The 22,206-nt window shown below is 60.9% G+C and overlaps 1 protein-coding gene across 1 annotated transcript in view; it reads right to left on the bottom strand.

The window, feature by feature from the left end:
- The window catches only part of CNNM4 (cyclin and CBS domain divalent metal cation transport mediator 4), a 42,391-nt gene that overhangs the window by 6,283 nt on the left and 13,902 nt on the right, over nt 1–22,206 (bottom strand). The window contains exons 2-5 of the mRNA XM_073325473.1: nt 10,137–10,280; nt 9,572–9,709; nt 8,246–8,415; nt 7,851–7,950 (exon numbers count right to left, since the gene is read on the bottom strand). Of these exons, the coding sequence (XP_073181574.1) occupies nt 7,851–7,950; nt 8,246–8,415; nt 9,572–9,709; nt 10,137–10,280 (552 nt within the window). The remainder of the gene's footprint in view (nt 1–7,850; nt 7,951–8,245; nt 8,416–9,571; nt 9,710–10,136; nt 10,281–22,206) is intronic.

Here is a 22,206-nt window from a genome sequence, read left to right as displayed (position 1 = left end):
TGGTGCCAAAGAGGGACAGCCAGGTGCCCGCGGCACGCCTCAGCCCTGCTCCCCACGGACGCGCTGCTAGGTGGGATGAGGTCCCCTTAAGGACCAGGGGTTAAGTCCGGCTGTGGCTGGTCACCCAGAGTCAAAGCAGGAAAGGCAGCGCTGCCCTGCCTGCCCCGTGCCTCACCCGGGGCCGTGCCGGATTGACACGGCCAGTCTGTCGCCGGAAGGCCAGCCCGGGTTAATCCCGTCACAGATGGGTCTAGCACTCCACGCATTGGCTTCGGTTACCTGTCAGCCTGGAAACCAGCAGCCCTCCCTCTAGGACCGGGCGGCTGGGCTGGGCGGGCTAGGCGGAAACACACAGAGGACAGAACAGAGACATGCAGGAGGAGAACGTCATAAGAGACCCTCAGGAGAGAGGCCAAAGCTCAGCTCTGCCAGCTCCAGGGGGACGGGATTCGCCGCGGACACCCCCGAACAGCCCCCACCAGGCCCTTCCTATGCTCGGCAGCTGGACCGACCGCCTGGCTCAGGTCCGGCTGTGGGCGGAGGGGGATCGCGCGTGGCTGCAGGAGGGAAGCGCGACGCCCCCGGCGGGGCTGAGGCGAGTCCCCGTCATGTCTCGTCTCAAGTCCTGGGTGCGGCCAGCGGGGCAGGACTTCCTGCCAAAAAGGACGGAACTGAGAGTTTCCCTCTGCGATTGCTTCTTCGGAGCGGACACGCCTGGCGGGCAGCTTCTGCCATAGTAACGCAAGCCCAGTTCAGTGGCCCCCGGGGCCCTGAGTGCCGGGGGGCAGCGGGAACGGGGAGCAGGCCGGCCAGTGCAGGGCAGGAAATCGCCTTGGTTCTCCATCTCCCCCGCCCCCACCGCAGGGCCAACGCGCGACCAGCGGCTCATCGCACCCCGGCCCCTTCGGAAGCCAGGCGACCAGGCAACGGGGGAGACCAACGGCTGCAGGAGGAACCCGGCGGCCGAACCCAAGCCTGGGGCACGGCCCCCCGCAGGCCTAGGCTGCTCCCTCCCTGCGGCTCTCAGCCCGGCCCGTCTGGCCCGCAGCTCTCCGGGGAGGGGCCGTGCTGCCCCGGGCCGGGCGTAGCTCCCAGGCCTGCCTTACCCCTAGGACGGAGGTGCGGGCTGGGGCCCGTCAGGGCTCTCTGATCACAGCTGCCTGAGCCTCAAGGAGCCTGAGGGCGGCCGCAGGAGCATCACCACGGAGCCGCCGCACCAGCCCCCCGAAGCTCCTGCAGCAGCTGCAGAGTCCTTGTCACTGGCACCCACGGCGGGGGGCAGGGGGGGCCTGGGCTGGAGCTGGCAGTGTCACGGGGTGACACTGGCCCTTTAAGAAGGGGCAAGACCAGCACGCTTCAGCCCCTCACGCCTACTGCGGGCCCTCCCCAGGCGAGAGCCAGGGCTGCCTGGGAGCAGAGGGGAGCAGCGAGAGGGGTGCTGGCTCGTGGCCCCAGGCCAGAGGGCTAGAGGCAGGGGGGCAGCGGGGGGGGGAGGGGCAGGAGCGGGGGCTGTGCCTGGGAGCCAGGACAGGAGGCAGGAGGGTGGGGGTCTGCCCGGGCGCCAGGGCTGGAAGCAGGGGGCAGCGGGGGGGCTGTGCGGGGGGGGCAGGAGCCAGGGCTGGAAGTCAGGACTGGAGGCAGGGGAATGGGGGGGCCTGTGCCCAGGAGCCAGGGCTGGAAGCAGGGGGCAGCGGGGGCTGTGCCCGGGAGCCAGGACTGGAGGCGGGGGGCTGGGGGGCTGCCCGGGGGCCAGGGCTGGAAGCAGGGGGCAGCGGGGGGGCCGTGGGGGGGGGGCGCGGGAGCCAGGGCTGGAAGTCAGGACTGGAGGCAGGGGAATGGGGGGGCCTGTGCCCAGGAGCCAGGGCTGGAAGCAGGGGGCAGTGGGGGGGCCATGCCCAGGAGCCAGGGCTGGAGACAGGAGGGCAGCGGGGGGCCGTGCCCGCTGACAGCTCAGGCTGGCGAGCTGGGCCCAGGGAGCCCCAGCAGAGAGGCTGCAGGGATCCCAGCTGGGGAGGGCGGGTTTCCTGCCGGCGGGCTGGCCTGGCCCAGGGACCGAGGAGACGGACAGAGCGGGCAGGGCGGAGTGGGTGAGATGATGCGTGACTGTAAAGACTCTGGGCCCTGGGGCGATACACGGACGACCCTTTGGACTATTTGCCCAGGGTTTGTGTAACACACGAGCCCCTAGGACTGGTACAATAGGTCCGTTCTCTGGGGCAGGACACAGAACACAGGCAGCCTGCGAGCTTGGCACAGGGCAGCATCCCCGAGACATCGCTCAAAGGGGCAGAACGCCCCAGCCCGTCAATAAGCGTGCGGAGAGCGCACAGGAAGCTGATGGACAGGGAACCACTCGAGCCTTGCGGCCGATACTCACCTCACAGCATCAGGCTTCACAGGGACTGACAAGGTAGGTCGGGAAAGCAGAAGACTGAAGGTCAACGTGGAAAAGACGCAGATTATGGCAAGTGGAGGAGACCAGGAAGACAAAGACCTGGGAGGCCCATCAAGGAGAGGGAATTGCCAAGATTAAAATAAAGTGGTAAGAAGCCAGGACATAATGCACTTACAGCAGGGGCTTGGCTCCAGATTGCTCACCATATGTGGGGCCCCAGAGCAGAATCCTTAGGACTAGGAACGGAGGAAGGCTGAGGATGTGCTGATACACAGGGGCTGGAACTAGGGGGCTGCCGCACCCCCGGCTTGAAGTGGTTTCCATTATACCCAGGGTTTCGTTTGGTTCAATGGCTCCCAGCCCCCCCCACCGTACACGTCTCCAGCCCCCTGCAGGACGGCACCGAAGAGGAAGGTTTAAAGATGGACAAAGCCGGTACAAGGCAGAGAGCAGTGGGAAGACTTCGATCGGCCCCATTGGGGCTGCTGTGCTGATGGACAGGAATCAAAGACAAAGAAACCACAAGGGGAAGAGAGCCTGGCCTGGTGTCCCGGCGGGTATCTGAACAGGGAAACTGAGGCAGGCACGCCTGCCATGCCATGACCTTCCACAAGAGGGCACCCAAGGTGGGGCTGCCTTATTACAGGGGCTAATCCCAGCTTTTGGCTTGTAAGCAAGTGCCCTGCTGGTGCGTCTGTAAGGGGGAGAAGAAACGGACACAAAGGTGAAATCAGACCGATGCAAAGCAGCAGATAAAGATGTCCATGTAACCACTTCGGGACCAGGACTCCTGGGTTCAAGTCCCAGCTCTGCTACGGACTCCGTGCAAGTCCCTTCCCCACTCAGGGCCCCAGTTTCCCCAGCTGTAAAATGAGGATAAAGACACCGACCCCCCGGTGTGAGGCGCTTTGAGATCCTCGGAGGAGAGGCACAAGGAGTGGTTACTCGCCCTGGGCAGTGAGGGTGGTGAGCTATGTCCCCCTGCGGGTGCTCCAATCTAGCACCCCCAGTGCCTTCGATCGGAGATCGATCATAGCAGTGTCCAGCCGGGCCGGGTGCTAGCCAGCCTCCTACCTGTTATACAGCACTGTGCGGACCGCCCCCAGGTCCTTCCCTACCGCCGAGCTCCACCGCGGACAGCTGCGAAGCAGGGGTAGCAGAGACATCGCCAAGAACCGCAGTTACCGCACAGGGCGAGTAACCATTCCTGTTCCCTCCAGTCGCGTCCCCACGGGCGCTCGGCTCTAAGGGACTGCCAAGAGGTTCCCTCGCTGCGGGAGGGGTTTGGAGTCGGGGCCAGCGAGCTGAATGCAGAACGTATGTGCACAGGGATTTGAATAATGCACAATTCGCGGCGAGAACGAATGCAGCCGGGTACCTCCTTGGGAGGTCTGATTCCAGACTGCAGACCTCTAGCAAGACAAAACTCCGGGGTCTTCATCCCGGCTGGGCTCTCCTGCCAGTGAGGGGGGCAGCAGTGCCCCCGGTGATCTAGCTGGGGCGGGGAGGAGACAGGCAGGTGAATGGCTGGTTCATTTCAAACTCGGAAGAAACTTTAGGTAGAAGTTTGTGTGTGGTGGGGGGCGGTGCAGTGTGACCTTGTCCTTAACAAAAACTGTGAAGGGGGGGCTGCCGCCATGGCTGAGGGATGCTGTCTTCGTGGACACGTGGAGCAGAGAGTGGGTACCCATCGGGCCCAAGGGTGGCCTTGTGAGGCAGGAAAGGACCAGGCCGAGGTGCCAAACAGGAGCAGGGTGGGAGACTGGCGGACAGAGGTTTCCAGGTCGCTGGGGGAATCGCACTGGCACTGCGTGGGCAGACAGGGAAGTGCCTAGAATAAAACCCCCTCACTCCACGCTGCAGGGAGCTGGTTCTTGCGCTCCCAAGTGGGAGCACGTCTGCTTCTCCGCGAAGCACGCTCGGGTGAGGGGTCCTGAAGGGGAACGGGGAAGGCGGCTTTGCCGGCGAAAGTGGATGGTGTATCCTGGAGAGATGATCTCCAAACCCCACCTGTCTCTAGGGATCGACTCCCAAGCCTGCCTGTGGTGGTAAAGGTGGTCGCCGAAGGGAGCAAGGCAGGATGGGTATTCAGGCCCTCGACCAGGCCGTCCAAATTGCTGGATGGAGCCCGGTCTCTTTTGGTGCGGTTCCTATGACCGCTGGGGGGTGAAGAATCGGGCAGGTTGGGATCTCTGAGCCACCTGGGACTTGCTGGGCTCTCTCGTGGGTGGTGTATGAATGCAAAGGGAACGTCAGGTAGCTCTAGAGACCTTTCACGTTCGCAGCGATTCGGCCGTGCTGGCTACGAATAACGGAGACCCATGGAAAGGAAGGTCTGCTGGAGCTCTTCCGGAGATCTGGCACACTGGAGCCACAAGGCCCGTCTCATAACGTCCGTGTAGCAATCGACCGGTGGCCGTATCCGCGATGTTGAGGGGGGCTTGCGGAGACGCTCTGGTGTGGAGCTGGCCCTCTGCAATGACCGCCTGGACTTGCTCCCTCGGCTCTGCTGGCAAGCGGTCAGCACAAGAGTTCAGGTTGGCACAGTTCATGGGATTGTATTTTGCCATCGGCGCCTGGTAACTGGTGATTCTAAGTTGTAAGGAGGCCGGGGAATAAGATTCCCTCCCCTGTAGGTCTAGACCCTTGTGGCCTTTCTCACGCAGCTGGTCTGAGCGTGGCGCTGCCTTCTGCATTCGTTAACTGCACTGACTGCCGAGGGATGAGAAAAGAAAAACGCAAGAGTCCTTTGCCGGGATGTAACAGGTCTTAGCTGCTCTCCTGCACGCAATAGAAGTGGGGGCATGCTGGGCGCTCTCCCGCCTGGAGGTGGAGGGGTAGCCGGGGGGGGGGGGGGTGCCGAGCGCTCTCCCACCTGGAGGCGGAGGGGTAGCTGGGGGGGGGGGGTGCCGGGTGCTCTCCCGCGCGGAGGGGTAGCCGGGGGGGGTGCTGGGCACTCTCCTGCCCATAGGCGGAGGGGTAGCTGGGGGGTGCCGGGCACTCGTCCCCAGGTCCAGAAGGGGCTCATTGACAGGTAGGGCACGCGGCCAGTGGGGGAGAGTGGAGGGTAGCAAGCGGCTCCTGAGGAGGCTCGTCCACCTCCTCGCAAGGAATCTGCAACTCTCCTGACCAAATCCTGGAACAGCTTGAAATCATCCACCAGGGATGGGCGAGGGGCATGACAGCGTCACCCGGAGATGGGGGGAGACGTCAGCCGGAGGAGAGACCTCTTCACCAGGTCTAGTGTCCCAGGTCCCTGGGCGAGCAGGTAATGCAGGTTGTTTCTCTGCGATGGGTGGTGCTCGAAGCCCTGGAGAACTCTTGGCACTAGGCTGCGCAAGGCCAGCACGGCCAGGGAGGAGGTGCATAAGACACAGGACAGGGAGGCACCCATGGGTGCTCATACCAGCCAGACATTGGTTGCAATCTTAGCATCACCAGAGGCTTCTGGGGAGGGCTGAGGGGAGAACCCTGAATTGATATTTGGGAAGTTGAGCAAGGTTTTCACCAGGCTCCTCTCCCTGAAGCTCACTCTGGAACGGCGCCGCACCTGGAGAGCTCTGCGGTGAAACCGTCAGTAACGGGCAAACTTCAGGCCATCTCAGCGTTCTCAGTACCGACCGCACGTCGGAGAATTGGGCATTTCAGATACGGCCAGGTCCCGGGGAAACGTCCTGCGGTACCAAGCATGTGACCGGCACCAAGTCTGTGCTCTGCACTGGGGTGATGGGGGGAGAGGTGCTGACAGCGCTGTGGGGTTCGGGTGCTCTGAGGGAAGCACGGTCGGAGCCCATGCAGGCTCCTTCGGTACCAAGGAAGCAGAGGAACAAGCTCTTCTTGCCACCTTGGTCCGCTGACGGTACCAATGAGCTCCCTGGGCCCGAGGCTTTGCCATGGTTCAGTCAGGCCGTGCCATGGGTACCTTAGGAACCAGCCACCTCATGGGCACCCGACTGGAGGGCAGAAGACACCAACAACCGTGGCTTTTTAGAGAGAGATTCTCTACCTGGCAAGCCTGGTTCATGTCCTGGGAGGAGGACTTACAAGAGGAGTCTGGTGTCTTGCCTGAGGCCCGGGAGGAGTGGGGCTGCGGTAGTGGGGAGGCAGCAGATTTGCTCGCCCGGTGCCTGGGAGGGGCCTTGGCCTAGCTCGGAGGCTCTCCTTCAGGAGGAGATACAGCTTCACCTCCCTGGTTCTTGGTTTTAGTGCCAGAGAGAAGTTGCTTTTGTGGGCTACGCGCGATCCCCCGAGGCAGTGGATGTAGCGGGAGCGACCGGCGTGGCCGGGATCGCACACCAGACAAGGTTTGGAGCCGGGAGAACCAGGCGCAACGTCCCAGGGAAAGAGAACAACTCTCTAGTGTCTATTGGAATGGAAGGGGAAAGACGTCTGGTTTTAAAAGAAATATTTAAACGAGGAAGCTCACGCTGCTGCTCCGGATGCTGAGAGCTCCCACAGCCGGCGATCAGAGTCCGAAACGAGGACAGAGCTGGGGAAATCTCCATGGGGATAACCCGGCCGCGGCGGCTGAGAAGGAGCTGCGGGCGTTTGCCGGCACAGTGCTAGCAGGCGGGCGTGGGCGGAACGGGCACTGCGAGGAGAAATCGCTGATCAAAGCTGCGGGGGGGCTAACGCCCTTCAAGTGCAGCACCCCCAGGGCACGACTCCCAGAACGTCACTATTAATGGATGTTTGTCGTACTACAGGATATCCGCAAAAAGAACAGGGGGACTTGTGGCACCTTAGAGACGAACACATTTATTCGAGCTTAAGCTTTCGTGGGCTTACTTCATCGGATGCATTGAACCATTTCCGATAGGCTGCGATACCCAAATATAACCACTAGATGGAGCCAGTCGCACAAGGGGCCGATGTCCTGCCCCGTACTGCGGGACCCGGTGGTGGCCCAGCACGCTCCGAAAAGGCCCTGGGCTGGGCTAGCAGGGAGAGGAGGAGGGCGGCACGTCAGGACTGAGGAGTGTCAGCAGAGCTGGGCTAGCAGGGGGCTGTGGGTCGGGGTTGAGGGGCACCGGCGGAGCTGGGGGGAGCCCAGGCTTAGGACAGCAGGGGCGGTGGGTCGGGAGTGAGGGGCACCGGCGGAGCTGGGGGGAGCCCAGGGCTGGGCTAGCAGGGGCTGCGGGTTGGGGTTGAGGGGCACCGGCAGAGCAGGGGGGGAGCCGGCATGTCTGCTTGTCCCTAGCTGATGCCATGCGCTGGTATCACCCCTGCAAGCCCCTAGCCATGCCCGGTTGGGGAGGGGGGTGTCCTGGGGGTCACTCCAGCTCCCTGGAGACACAGATTTCCATCCTTCCCAACCGGGCTCCGGGCCCCGAGACAGGTGACGGCGCCCAGGCCCTGGCCCAGTCTGTCCTGCCCGTGCCTGCCAGTGACCTGGCCGGGGCTGCCCGTGAGTGTGGGAGTGGCTCTGTCCCCACAGGTTGTGGGGGCAACTTACCCAGCGGCGGGGGCAAGTTCAGCGCCATCACACCGTAATAGGAGAAGGCTCCCGTCTCAAACTTCATGTTCTCCTTGCCGGCTTCCACCTCCACCTTCCCCTGCAGGGCACAGACACTGTCAGACCCCAGGCTCGCCCGCAGGCTGCACCCAGCCCCCCACACTCCCCACAGCTGCCCAGCCCCCCTCCTCTCCCATGGGCTGCACCCAGCCGTCCCCCCCTGCGGCAGGCGGACACACTGGGCTCCCCCCAATGCCCCTTCCCTGCAACAGGTCACACACTGGGCTCTCTGCCCCCACACTCCCCCTCCCGTAGCAGATGACAGGCTCTCCCCCTGTGACACGCTGGGCCCCCCCATGGCAGGTGACAGGCTGGCCCCGCCCGCCCGGGCACACCTGCAGGATGAGGATGAAGTAGTCGGCCGGCTTGTTCCTGTGGTACAGGAAATGCCGGGGCGATTTTTTGTTCTCCTCGTCGAACTTGAGCTCATGGATGACGTCGGGGTGTCTGAGAAGCCGCAGAAGGATCTTCTCCGAGATGAGGGTGGGCATGAAGAGCGTCACCTCTGTGGGGGAGGGCGGATGGGTCAGATGCCCCCCTGAGGGTCATGTTCTTGCCCCTGGTCCTGGCACAAACCCCCTGCCCCAGGAGCTTCCACAGAACCAGGGGACCGAGCCAAGCCCCTTGCATCCGATTCCAAGCTAGCTCCACGCAGCCACCTCTGGTGTGGAGCGCCTGGCCAGGGGAAGAGGGAGGGAAACGCTGGCAGCCTTGGCACGCGTGAGCCATGCCGCATGGGACGAGCGCCGGGGCGGGGGGAAGGAGCCGCGGGCCTGCGTGGAAGCAGTACCGTGTCATAGAAGTACCGGACAGGCCCAGTGGGTTCCGCTGGCTCTGATTCCCAGATGCCCCGGGACGGAAAGGCCCTGGGCCAGCTACCACGCCCGGGCATGGGGCTCCCCCCCACACCGCAGGACATTTCCCCTGGCCCTGCTCAGCTGGGCGTGTGTTTTTGTACGTGCGCACATCTCCATCGCCTGCTTAGCGGGCACAGGGCACGTGTGTGCCAAAGTCATGAACACAACGGGTATGCGAGGGGCTGACACGTCCTTACCCCCCTAAGGGAAACCTACAGGCTGGTGTGTGTGACAGGCAAGGCACGGCCCAGCCACGCCAGGCGCACCCACCAACAGCCCCAAACGAGCACGCCCTGGAGTGGCCGTGGGTGGATCCCCGGTCATCAGGAGCCAGCGGGTGCCCTGTGCTTCCCCCCACAACCCCACCCTTAGCCCTCACTGTGCTCCACCGCGACATGGCCTGGGGCCGCCACCTCCCGGACAGTCTCAGGGCAATGCCGGGAGACCAGGCTCCTCGCCCCTGGCACTGGATGGGCACCGGGAACTGGGGGCTTAAAGCCCTTGGAGCTGCCAGACATGCAGAGCACCAGCAGCTCGCTGCATCCGCCGGAGCCTGCTCAGCCCAGGCCCGGATCTCCCCAGCCACCTGCTCTCAACCCCTGCTCCCCCGGTGCCCCCCTTCTCCCAGCCAGGGCTTGGGCCTCTGCCCCCACTCGGGACAGTGTTCAGCCAGGATCGCCCCGTCAACCTGACCACCCTCCCCGCCCTCCGACAGCCCCTTGTCCTTCCTGACCCCCCATCCCCCCCGCTGCCCGCCTGTGAGCCCTGCTGGCTGGCTGGTCCCGGCGCGGCCCAGAGGCTCACCCGTGGCAAGGAAGCGGTGTGCGGCCAGGAGCAGCTGGGGCGAGATCTTCACCTTGAGCTCGCCGTCGGAGTCCTTGAAGGCGGAGAAATCCCTCTTGTTCTTCTGGTTGGCCACACGCTTCCGCGTGCGGTTGTCAGCTGGGGGAAAGGAGGTGTCAAGGTGGGAGAAGTCCCAGCTCCCACCCAGGGCCCCCAACACTCAAGTCCGAGCACGCGCCCCGGGCTCCCCCCTGCCCTACCTGCGCCGGCTGCCTCAGCCAGGGCCTGGGGGCGCTCGTGCCCCCCCAGGGGGCGGGGATAATGGGGGCTGCGAGGTAAGAGCCGGGTGCTCAATGCGTCCCCTCTCCAACCCCCCAGCACGACACCGGTGGCTGCTCTGCCTGCCAGCGGGGCCTGCTGCTCGGGGCCAGGTCAGCAGTGCTGCACCGGGGGGGTGGCCGGCTGGGGGCACCAGGCCAGCATCTCTGCGCCCAAGGGGGGGACCAGTGGGGGAGGGGGCCAGGCCAGTGGCACTGCACCCGGGGCGGGGGGGGGCGGACACCGGCGGGGGGAGAGGGCACCTAACTGTACATGTCCGACTCGTCCAGGATCTCCGACTTGATGATCTCCTCGATGACGTCCTCCAGCGTCACCAGCCCCAGCACCTCGTAGAAGGGGTCGCCCTCGCCCTCGCTGTTCACCTTCTGCACGATGGCCAGGTGCGATTTGCCTGGGGACACAGACACCGTCACCCTGGGCTGCGGGCCGAGTGCAGGGGTGTGACGGGCCCCCGGCCAGCCTGCTCCGGGGCCGCACGGCACACGCTGGGCCTGGCTGCTGCGGACGGGCGGGCACCGGCCTGGCCACCGCGCTGCACTTCCAACCCCAGGGGCACCAAGCGAGCAATGAACGCACCAGATCCGGGCCCCGACGGGCTGGGCCAGGAGCCCGAGTCCGCCGGAGCCCTGGGCTGATCCAGATGCATAAATCCCAGCGGCACCTGACCCTGGCGCAGCCCTCTGGGCTCCAGCGGGCACTGGCCGTGCCAGGGCCATGCCCTGGCTTGCTGTGTCAATGCTCCCAGACCAGCTGTGGATCGGCGCCCGGCAGGGCCAGCCTGCCCACGGCTGTGACCCCACCCAGGGCTCTCAGCCCTGCCGCAGGGACGGATCCGTGCCAGGGCCATGCCCCGGCTGCCTGCCAGCCCTTGCGGGAGCTCCCACGCCCCAAAGGGCTCTGCAGTACATCAGCGGGCAGGCGGGGATGGGGCAGCACCTGCCCCCTTCCCGGAAGTCCTGCCCCACGGCTGTCACGCCCTGGCTGACACTGGGACATCGGGGAGAGAAACATCGACATTAACTACCTCAGCTCTGCCCCAGGCACCAGACGGGGCAGTGACCCCTCCACCCCCGGGGCGAAGACCCCATGGCAGCCAACAGAGACAGAGCCGGCGAGTCCGTCTGGACCCGAGAACCCCCTGCTCCCTGAGCCAGCGTCAGACACAGACTCCCCATGACAATCCCTCACCCCCCCACTCACACCTGTGCCCTGTCTCCCACACACCCCGCCCCCTTGGTCTCTCCCCCACCCCCCAATCCTTCCCCCCGCACTCACACCTGTGCCCTGTCTCCCACACACCCCCACTTGGTCTCTCCCCCACCCCCCATCACCCACACACACCCTCCCTCCCCCGTCACAATCCCTCTCACCCCCCACTCCCACCTGCACCCCATCTCCCCCACCCCCACTCCCTGCTCTCGGACTCTCCCCCCGCCCCCGGGATTCGTGCCACGCCATGAGGCTCGTTTAGCGCTATTCTGCAATCACCGCATTACCGGGGGATGCCCCTTCCCGCAGGTGGCTCCGAGCTCCGCGAGCTCCTGGGCCCGCTGGTGCCATGCTGGGCTGGGCGCTGACGAGGGGAGGGGAGCCACCATCTTCCCTGCCTGGGCCCCGGCAGCAGCCTCAGCACCACACTGCTGACCCCCAACTGTGGCGGGGGGACGGGACGGGGGGGATGAGCAGCGTAAGGGGTACTGGGGACTCCTATCAGAGACCCCTGTGTGTGCAGACAGCCCTGAGAGCAACCGGGGGGCACTGACTGGGACAGAGAGAGAGATGGCAATAGAACCCAGGAGTCCTGGTCCCAGCCCCCCTGCTCTAACCAGACTCCCTCGGGGCAGAACCCAGGTGTCCTGGCTCTCAACTGCCCCTGCCCCCGCAATCTGACCACTAGACCCCACTCCCCTCCCAGAGCCTGGGCTAGAACTGGGGGACAGCACCCAGGAGTCCTGCCCCCGATAACATTTTCTCCCTGCATAAAGTTGAAATAAAACACTGCCGTTCCCACAGCGTCCCCCACCCCTTCCCCCTGCTGGGACATTCGGGGGGGCAGCTCCCTGGGGGTCTTGGGGCTGGATCGCCTATGTGGATATCTGCTCAGCCAGCTCAGCACCCCCAAGTGGCACAGGGGCCACCTATGCCCACTCCCTGACTAGCTGATATCCCAGCGCCCTGGACAGGACAAGGACGCCCACATCTGCCCCCAGGCCGGGGACCCAGGCCTAGCTGCAGCTGGTGCTGTCGGGGAAGGGGAGACGTGCCAGCCGCAGGGAACACTGAGCTCACAGCCAGGCGGGCGGCCCCTGCTCGCCCTGGTCTCAGGCCAGCGGGCACCGCTCAGTGGGTACATCGTCATTTGGGGGGGGGGGGGTTCCCTTCACTGCTGGCCTCCTCCTGGCTCCCTGCACCAGGCAAGGGGATTTGGAGCCTGTGTCTGGGCATGCAGGGCAGCGCCCGTCCCCTTGTCCCCTTCTCCGAGCCCCCTGCTCCTTCCCCGCAGGCCTCAGGGAAAGAAACCAAACAAGTAAAAGTCTGAGCGGTGCCTCCTGGCTGAGGCTGTAACCGAAGAGGACGATAGGCGTTACGCCCCCGCAACAGACATGACGTTAGCCCAGGCTACACGTAGGCAGGCTGCTCTCCCTCCCTCGCACACACGGGTAGCACTTGCTCTGGGCCCCCATCAGCCCGCTGGGGACACGCTGCGCTGGACCTAGCCTGGCTTCCAGCACGGGCAGAGCAAAGGGGAGCCCTGAATCCCTGGGAAATCTGAGCTATCCCCACCATCCACCACTCACATGCAGCCACCTCTGGGAAGAGCCCAGGCAACTGGGCCACAGCGCTCAGCTACCCCATCGGATTCAATCCACAGGGGAATTGAGGGAGGTGGGAGGCAGGGCCCAGCCCTGGGAGCCACGGCACCTGCTGGGAAAGGGCAGCGCAGGGCTGGGTGGGGAAGGAACGAATGGGGCCGGGGGAGAGGAGGAAGCAGCTTGGCACAACCTGGGGCCACCCAGCGCAGAAGCATCAGGGAAGTGCAGGGAGGCAGCGAGCAGCCTTTGATTGGCCCATGCCTGGAGCCAGCCCGGGGGGCCCCCCACCACCCCTCCAAGGGCAGAGTGCGGGAGCCGGTGAGATTAGCACACCAGCCAGGGCGCTGCACCCGTCCCTGCCACCCCTTGCCTGTGCCTCGTAAAGCCAGGATTATGGCTCTCGGAGAGAAGGAAATCCACGAGTAAACAGCCGGTGGTGTAACGCCGAGGGCTTGGGCCAGCGCCCAGAACCGTCTGGGAAGAGCGGGGTCCTGCTGACATTTCAAAGGAGGCAAGTTTGGGCGTCTCAGCCTCGTCCCCACGGCATGGCTGTGCCTCTCAAAAGGCGAGGTACGCACACGCTAGAATAGCAGAGGGGGGCTGCGGGTCGGGAGCGCGGGGCACTGGCGGAGCTGTGGCAGGGGAGCCCAGGGCTTGGACAGCAGGGGCTGTGGGTCGCCCATGGGACCCGGGGAGCCCATGTCAGCCCGTGTCCTGGATTCCTGAGCGGCACCAAGCGTCTCCTGCCAGGAGCTTGGCCAGGCGGACAGGGCCGCACCCTCAAGCCCTAGGGCTCAGCACACACAGACACAGCCAGGGTGGGAAGCCCCCCGGCCTCGAGACTTCTCACTGTGGCACCAAGGCCATTGGAAAGGGGGAGCCGAGATCCCCGCCCAGCGGCCCAGAACTCCCCGGGGCAGCACTTTGGCTGTCCAAGCTGCATCCCGCCAGGCGCACTCCAACGGAGAGGAGTCTCGCACCCGGCCTGGATCCGGCCTGACGTGTCCTGAGGCCAGTCGGACTCTGCAGAATTGTAGCTCCCAGTGAAAACACAAACAAGCAACTCCAGCTGTTCGGCTCTGAAGACACATGCCCCAAGCACGCCCGCTGCAGTGACCTCTGCCAGAGTCTGCAGAGAGCCTGAAACAATTACTCGGAGAGGAGTGAAACCAGCAGCCAGGCATGGATCGCACTGGGGCGTCCCCATCGAAGGCCAGCGATGACATTCTACAGAATTGCTGACTGTTTTGGTGAATGGTTGGGGGCCAGGGCAAAGGAGGGAGCAAGAGAGACTCAGAAACTGGGCAGAGAATTGGGAAGGAAGAGGAACAAAGGGCAGAGGCAGCGACACCTGGATGGGGGGGCGGGGGAGGCTCCCTGAGCAAGGGGCTGGATGTGAAAAGTCCCGAACAAAACCTTATAGACACCACTGTGCGCTGAGGGCAAATGGGCCCTCGGTTACCCCAGCCTGGCCCCTGCACATGTGCCATTTCTGCCCCCACCAGTAAAGAGAGGAGAGAAGCCACCAGGCTCGTCTTATCGAGAGCCCCAGGCCGCAGGGGCAGGGAGGGGAACCCCCACGGGCCGCTGTCCTGGGGGCTGCGTTGGACTCTCGGGCCCCGGAGTCACTGGGTGGAGATGGGACGTCTCTTCCTACGGGCTCCGCTCTGCGTCAGCCCGGGCGGTGGGGGAGAGGGTCTGGGGCCTGGTAACACGGGAGCTCGGACTGGATGGGCTGTGGGATCGACGGCCCTGGCGCTCCCAGGCTGTCAGCGCTGGAGCCCGCAGAACTCAGGGGACTGACCTCAGGGATCCCACCGAGGCCTAGCCCCAGCCCGGGGGCCAGGGCAGGAGCACCCACCGCTGGCTACGTCCAAGGGCAGGCGTCCCTAGGGGCGCTGACTGAACAGCCCGGTGGCTTCCCTGCAGAGCGAGCGACTCGAGACTCGAACCTGGATCTCCGAGTGCCCTGTCCACTGGACCCTCCTTCCTACCGCCCCCTTGGGTTCCCCTAGATAACCCCCAATGTGCAGCGTTCACACTCAGCAGATCTCAGCCAGCACACAACCGCATTCCGATCAGTGGCCTTAGACCCGACTGCCCCCACCCCAGACCCGACTGCCCCCACCCCAGACACGGCTCTGCCCTCCACAGGCAGGCCCTGGGCCAAATCCGTCCCTGGTGGAATTCCACCCCCCCCAGCGCACCCATAACCCAGCCTCCCTCTCCCCTGTCCTTAATGCCCCTCTGAGACACACCGCCCATGGCCAGGAAGGATGCAAGGAGCTGGGGGCTTGGGGTGAGATGCGGGCATGCCTCTTCAGAGAGGGGCACCCCAGGGCCTGGGCCGAGGTGCCGAGAGGGGGCAGAGGGACGGGGGAAGAGCCCAAGGAGGAGAGCAGCGAAGTGCGGGGAGTCCCTTTGTATTTCAGCGCTGGAGAAGCCAGCGTTCTCCGGGGCCCCCTGCGTCAGTAGCTCCCCTCTACGTCCAGGGGCGATGCCCATCCTCAGTGCACCAAATCGCCCTGTTCCAACAGCCTCGGACCCCTGAGCTACCGGCCCCCGCCCCATCGCTTCCAAGGCCGGCGGAGCATGGCTTGCTGGCGGCCTGCCTTTCCCGGAGACATTAACCCCCTTTGCTGGAGGGCCAGGCCAGTGGGGCAGGCCAGCCCAGCCAGCAGCCCAAGCGGTACGGAGCATGCCGTGCGGGGGAGCCTATTAACGATGGGGTCACGGACACCTCGGCCCAGGCCAGACGCCTCCCTAACCCAGGCCTGGGTCAAACAGCAGTGCAGGCAGGGAGGGAGGCTGGGTCCTGGCAGCAGCAAACCTCGCTCCAGGGGGGAGGAACTTCCTCCTTTGCCTTTTTCTTCTCGTTTCTAAGCTCTCTGCCTGGAGCCGAGGTCAGAGCAACAGGAGCTCCAGCAACACCATTCGAGACAATACCCAGGGCCCCGCGGGGTTCTCAAACTTCACTGCACCACGACCCCCTTCTGACAACAGCCATTGCTGCCCAGCCCCAGGAGAGGGGACCAAAGCCTGAGAGGGACCAAAGCCAGGCCGGGGGGAACCAAAGCCCAAGGGCTTCAGCCCCAGGCCAGAGGCCTATAATCAGAGTCCCGATGCCGTCCGGCTTCAACTTCAGCCCCAGGCCCCAGCAAGTCTAACGCCAGCCCTGGCGACCCCTTTCAAATGGGATTGTGACCCACTTTGAGGTCCCGACCCACAGTTTAAGAACCACTGGCCTGAGGCCTCGTTTATTACTAGAGAAAAAGTGATCTTCCTTGGCTTCTCACGGACACCTAGGGCTGCTCACGGCCTGGCCCAGCAGGGTGCGGAGCTGGTCTGTATAGATGGAGGGTGGATGAGTTGTTCGCACTGAGGGATGCATCAATGACCATGGCAGGCTGCTGGATGACACTACCCAGCAAGGACAGAGCCGTCCACGAGCGCGAAGAGACTTGCTGTAAAGCCCTTGTTCTAACGTCTCCATGGCCACGTCTGCACCAGAGAAGCACTGATGGAAGGGACACTCCCTCCTGCTGCAGGCAAATACTTTAACCTGAGCTACATGGAAAAAATCATTCCCCAGGAGCAGGTCGACTAGGAGGTGTTCTATTACCCCCACAGTCAGAACACTTTCCAAACCTTCCCAAACCACATGGATTTTAGCTAGTGGCACAAGGAATCTGCTTTCACCCTCCCCCACAATCTCTGCCATTTGGCCAGGTAACATACTGGCCTTTGGGACCACACCCTGCTTAACCGGAGAGATCTGGGCCCCTGCATCCCTCTGCCCCAAGTATTCCCTGCCATCAATTTGGGCAGCCGTTACATGCTCCATGTCTGGTTCTGCGGAGGCTAACCTCACAAAACCAACGTGATCGGTTTCAGTGTTGAGGGCAGCAGAACTAACAGGAGCTATTGGTTGCCTGCTTCCGCCCAGCACAGGGCGTTTATTCCTCAGGGGATCAGTGGAATCACACTGATAGCACCTTCTGGGCTTGTTTGCTTTTACAGGAGGTTTGGGATGAGGGTTAGAGGAATGGTTTTGGGGAGGTGAGTGCCCAGTCTCCCAGCTACCCTCCCTCTTGCTAGGAATCATAGAATCATAGAATATCAGGGTTGGAAGGGACCCCAGAAGGTCATCTAGTCCAACCCCCTGCTCAAAGCAGGACCAATTCCCAGTTAAATCATCCCAGCCAGGGCTTTGTCAAGCCTGACCTTAAAAACCTCTAAGGAAGGAGATTCTACCACCTCCCTAGGTAAACCTCTCCTCTTCCCACCAGCTTCAAACACCTCTTTCAGTGGTTTGTTTTCAAGAGCTGCTTGGGTGTGTTCGATGGCCTCCCGAGGTCCCTTCCAACCCTGATGTTCTATGAGTCTATGAAGGCATCAGCAAGAGATACCATCTCATCCACAGACGTTACCTCTTTGTCCCATAGACACTGGGTCACATCCGCCTTACATATAACTAGGAAATGCTCTTGAACAACAAGATCCAACATTCCCTCAAACCTTGTAACACCTTTGCCCCTCACCCACTTTCCCATCAAATCTTTCATTTTGTTCACATATTCCCCATTACTCAAACCAATATCCCTCTTCAGATTCCTAAATTTAACTCTATATGTTTCAGGGATAATCTGAAACCTTTGCAAAACAATGTTTTTAAATTTACAATAGTCTAAAGCATCCTCAATGGGCATTTAATTGAATATATTCAGAGCTTTACCAGTTAATTTTGCAATCCAGGTCGGAACGCTTGGCATCAGGGATCTCATGCACTGCACATAGCCTTTCAAAGGTGGTCAGATATTCAGCAATATCATCTGCCTCATTGTATGCAGGACATAAATGGTCCCAACTGTGGATTTTTGGCATGATGGGAATCGCTGGGGCTGGTGGTTCTGGTTCTGCTTCTCTAGCAAGCCCAGTGTTTTCGCTCTCTCTCTCTTTCTTCCCGCTTCTCCTTTATCTCCAGTTTCCCATTGTAATATTCTCTGGTGCTCCCTCTCCTTTTCTGCAACCTGCAGCCTAAAAAGCTCCAACTTCGCAATGGCTTCACTGCTTTCATTCATTTTCCTGCTTTTCTGTCCCTACTTCACTTACCCGAAATAAGCAAACAGAAAAACAACAAGCCTCCTCCGGACTGTCCTTAGCCACCACAATTAAAGCCTCACTTAAAATCTTTACACCAATATATGAAGTGCAAATCTTGCTCAGTACAACAAGCTGTGTATTTCACACTGCTCGCTGCGCCGCTGTGACGGGATACCCCCGGGTGCAGCCTGGGACCGTGGGACCACTGTGCCTCCTGAACTCTCTCCAGCCTGGGCTCTCTCTCACAATGCCTGGCTAGTGACCAGCAGCAAACCCCTCCAGGCGCTGTGATCACTCAGCATAACCGCATGTGGAGCCCCCACCCCCAGCTAAATTGCATGAATGCTCCCAGAGCCACTCATGAATCACACAGAGAAAGGCACCAGCCAAATCCCCCCAGCTCCCAGCACTGTACCCCAGGAATATACTGTCACCACTTCATCAATGGAAAGTGGACAGACACCAGCCTTTGTCAAACCTGAGCAGATTTGCCCCACACTTCATACAAACTCACTGGTAAAGATAAACAATTAAACAAATGTATTGACGATAAAAGGTAGATTTTAAGTGATAGGCAAAAAGTCAGAGTTAGTTACCAAAAGAAGTAAAATATCAGCACGCAGTCTGAACTCTCAACCCGATTAGAGTGAGCAACATCTAGATGAAGCAGTTTTTCTCACCCCCCTGGATATTGCAATCCTCAATATACAGGTTTGTTCCTTAAACCTGGGCCAGTCTCCTCTGTTGGAGTCTTGTCTTCTTCTCAGTGTCTTGGTTGCTTGCAGCATAAGTGGGGCCAGGAGAAGGCCCAGTGTGTGTCCACTGAGTCTGTTTTATACACTCAGTCCATGTGCTTGGGGAGCACAAGTCCAGGCATGTCTGGGGGGCATTGCTGAGTCTCTCCAAGCAAGGCTGAGCAATTCCCCTGGTGGGGCCTCATGCAGGTGAGTCATTGCATTGTGCTCCCTTGCTGGACAATGGCTGTTGATGGGTTGTTTCACACCCCACCCGGGTGTTGGTTACTTTCCTTGCTGTTGCCTCTGGGGAGCTAAGATCTCACTGATTCCCCAAACTTACAGCATGTTTTAGTGACCACCATACAACACAATTCTCACAACTTCTTATGCATTAATGATACACATGTATAGACAGAGAAATGACTTTCAGCAGATCATAACCTTTCCCCTGATACCTTACAAGGCCCGCTTTATATGTAAGGTCACAATTATAGGAAAATGAGGAATATGGGGGTTCCAGGACACTCCCCCAAAGTACAGAATCTGACAGCTACATTTCTCAATTCGACTTTAGATTTGCTTGGTTGAAGTGACACAAGCAGTCCTCGAATTCAAATGGTCAGTAAACGGGACTGGAGATCACCAAGGGTCTATGTTTAAGGATCCATAGTTCCACCTTGAAACCAACCCCACCCAGCCAAGCCTAGCACAGAACTCAGGATGTTTGCCTTTTAGCAGGACTGTGATAAGACCCTTGAATGATAATTGTGCCTCTGTGTGCTGAGCACATTTTGTGACATTGTAACCCATTAACCAGCTGTATTTTGTTTTCTGTAATTTTTTATGTGCTTTAAAAGACAAAGTGGGTGAGGAAATATCTTTTATTGGACCGACTTCTGTTGATGAGAGACGAGCTTTTGAGCTACACAGAACTGTTCCACAGGTCTGAAGAAGATGTACGTTTGCTAACCTCTCTTTGTCACGGCGAGCTTTGGACCTGAGGAAGAGCTCCATGTAGCTCGAAAGCTTGTGTCTCTCACCAACATAAGCTGGTCCAATAACAGATATGATCTCACCCACCTTGTTTCTCTAAAATCCTGGGATCAACACAGCTACAACACCCCTGCATCCTACACTTACAGTGATTCTCCAGTCTGCACTTTCTAAGGAACCCAGATCCAAAGAACAGAGAGGAATCTGTCCAAAGGGTAGGAATAAATGGCCAGTTTTCAGAATGGAGAGAGGTAAATAGTGGTGTCCCCCAGGGGTCTGTATAGGGCCCAGGCCTATTCAACATATTCATAAATGATCTGGAAAAAGGGGTAAACAGTGAGGTGGTAAAATTTGCAGATGGTACAAAACTACTCAAGATAGTTGAATCCCAGGCAGACTGAGAAGAGCTACACAAGGATCTCTCAAAACTGGGTGACTGGGCAACAAAATGGCAGATGAAATTCCATGTTGATAAATGCAAAGTAATGCACATTGGAAAACATCATCCCAACTCTACATACAAAATGATGGGGTCTAAATTAGCTGTTACCACTCAAGAAAGAGATCTTGGAGTCAGCGTGGAGAGTTCTCTGAAAACATCCACTCAATGTGCAGCGGCCGTCAAAAAAGTGAACAGGTTAGGAACCATTAGGAAAAGGATAGATAATGAGACAGAAAATATCATATTGCCTCTCTATAAATCCATGGTACACCCACATCTGTGCAGTTCTGGTCACCTAATCTCAAAAAAGATATACTGGAACTAGAAAAGGTACAAAGGGCAACAAAAATGATGAAGGGGATGGAACAGCTTCTGTATGAGGAGAAATGAAAAAGACAGCGACTTTTAGAAGAGATGGCTAAGTGGGGATATGATAGAGGTCTATAAAATCATGACTGGTGTGGAGAAAGTAAATAAGGAAGTGTTATTTACTCCTTCACTTAACACAAGAACCAGGGATCACCTAGTTAAATTCAGGGCTGGATTAACTTTTTGTGGGCCCAGCGCCAAAGCTATTTGTGGGCCCCCATTGGGGAAACAGGGCATGTGATGGGGGGCGGGCCGCAGAGCGAGGAGCCGGTTGGGGGCAATGAAGCGCAGCGCAGCGGAAGTGGCCCCACTCAGCCCAGCACAAAGGCACTGTTTACAAACCCAGAAACTTTACGAACTGCTAGACACACACAGGCTCGCCCAGCCTGCGCTGCCAGCGTGCCCCTTCCGCACTGCCCCCCTGCCCAGCACCCCCTCCCCCAGAGCCCTCCCCCACAGATCCCTATGCTTAATTCCCCAGACCTGCTATACCCTGAGACCCCTCCTGGTGACCTCCCACCACAACTGCCCAGCTCCCCCACCCACAGATCCCTACTGTCCAGCACCCCCTTCACAGTCCCACCATCACAGCTGTACAGTGCCCCACATTCCCGAGGGAATTCTGCATCAAATTCTGTGCATAATATTTTAAAATTCTGCAATATTTTTTTCAATTAAGAAATACGGAAGTTCCACCATGGCAGTGGGGAGCACAGGCCACTGAGGTGGGAGAATACCCTGCAGCCTCCCCTGCCCCCCTGGGACAGGGACCTGACCCCGACACAGTGCAAGGGCCATGCCTGCCACAGAAACACCCTGGGGCCCTGCCCCTTTTGTGCCAGGCACACCAGATGTGGGCAGGGAGGCTCAGCCTGGCAGCAGGATCCAAGTGCAGAGGGACTTAGTGTGGGGGGATCCAGATGGGGGTAAGAGGGTTCTGTGTGGGGCAGTCTGGGTGCAGGCAGCTCAGTGGGGGATCTGGATGCACAGGGAGATTCCAGGTGCAGGGGCCATGGGAGTCTGCAGGGGGGACCAAGCCAAAGTGGTTGGAGCTCAGCGGGGGTGGGGAGGGTGTCTGGGTGCAGGGGAGGTGGGGTTCATTTGGGTGGGGGTGTAGGTGGTTGGGGCTCAGTGGGGAGGGTGTCTGGGGGGGCTCATCAGGGTGGTACAGATGCAGGGGAGGTGGGGCTTGTCAGGGTGAGGATTTGATGGGCCTGCTTAACAGGGGAGCCCCAGTTGCTGCCAAGGGGATCTGCATGCTGAGCCCCTGCTTCCCCTATCCCCTTCTCTTCCCCATCCAATGCCCCTTCACCACCACTCCATCTCCTCTCCAGGCTTGGGGGGCAGGGGGAAAACTGCCCCGCAGCACAAGCCAGCGGAGCGGAGAGGGTTGGGGCTGGGTCACTCCACTTCCTGCCGCCCGGTGATTGCAAAGTGGGCCTGACCCCGCACTCACGGGGTGGCGGGAAGTGCAGTGACCTGGCCCCAACCTGCTCCGCTCTGCTCCCCTGGCTCCCAGCCTTGGGACTGCAGGACAGGGGGGAAACCCCCCCACAGCACTCACCAGCGGCGTGGCTGGGAGCCGGCGGAGCGGGCTGGGGCCGCGTTGCTCCACTTCCCGCCGCCCGGTGAATGCAGGGCGTGCCCGACCCCTGCTGCAGTCCCCCAGCTGGGACATAGCTCCGGGGAAAGGGTGGAGTGGGGGTGGGGCTGGGGCGGAGCAGGGGCGAGGGCTTTGGGGAAGAGGTGGGGCAGGGGCGGGAAGAGGCAGGGTGGAGGTGGAGCAGGGGCGGGGACAGCTTTCCTGACCAGCTCAGCCGGCCGGGGGATCAGGCTGGCCAGGGCCCCTTCTGATTCTGG

Source organism: Lepidochelys kempii, chromosome 26 (assembly GCF_965140285.1).
Source record: "Lepidochelys kempii isolate rLepKem1 chromosome 26, rLepKem1.hap1, whole genome shotgun sequence".
Taxonomy (NCBI): domain Eukaryota; kingdom Metazoa; phylum Chordata; order Testudines; family Cheloniidae; genus Lepidochelys; species Lepidochelys kempii.
Note: the sequence above shows the minus strand (reverse complement) of the source record. Positions and strands in the feature narration are given on the sequence as shown.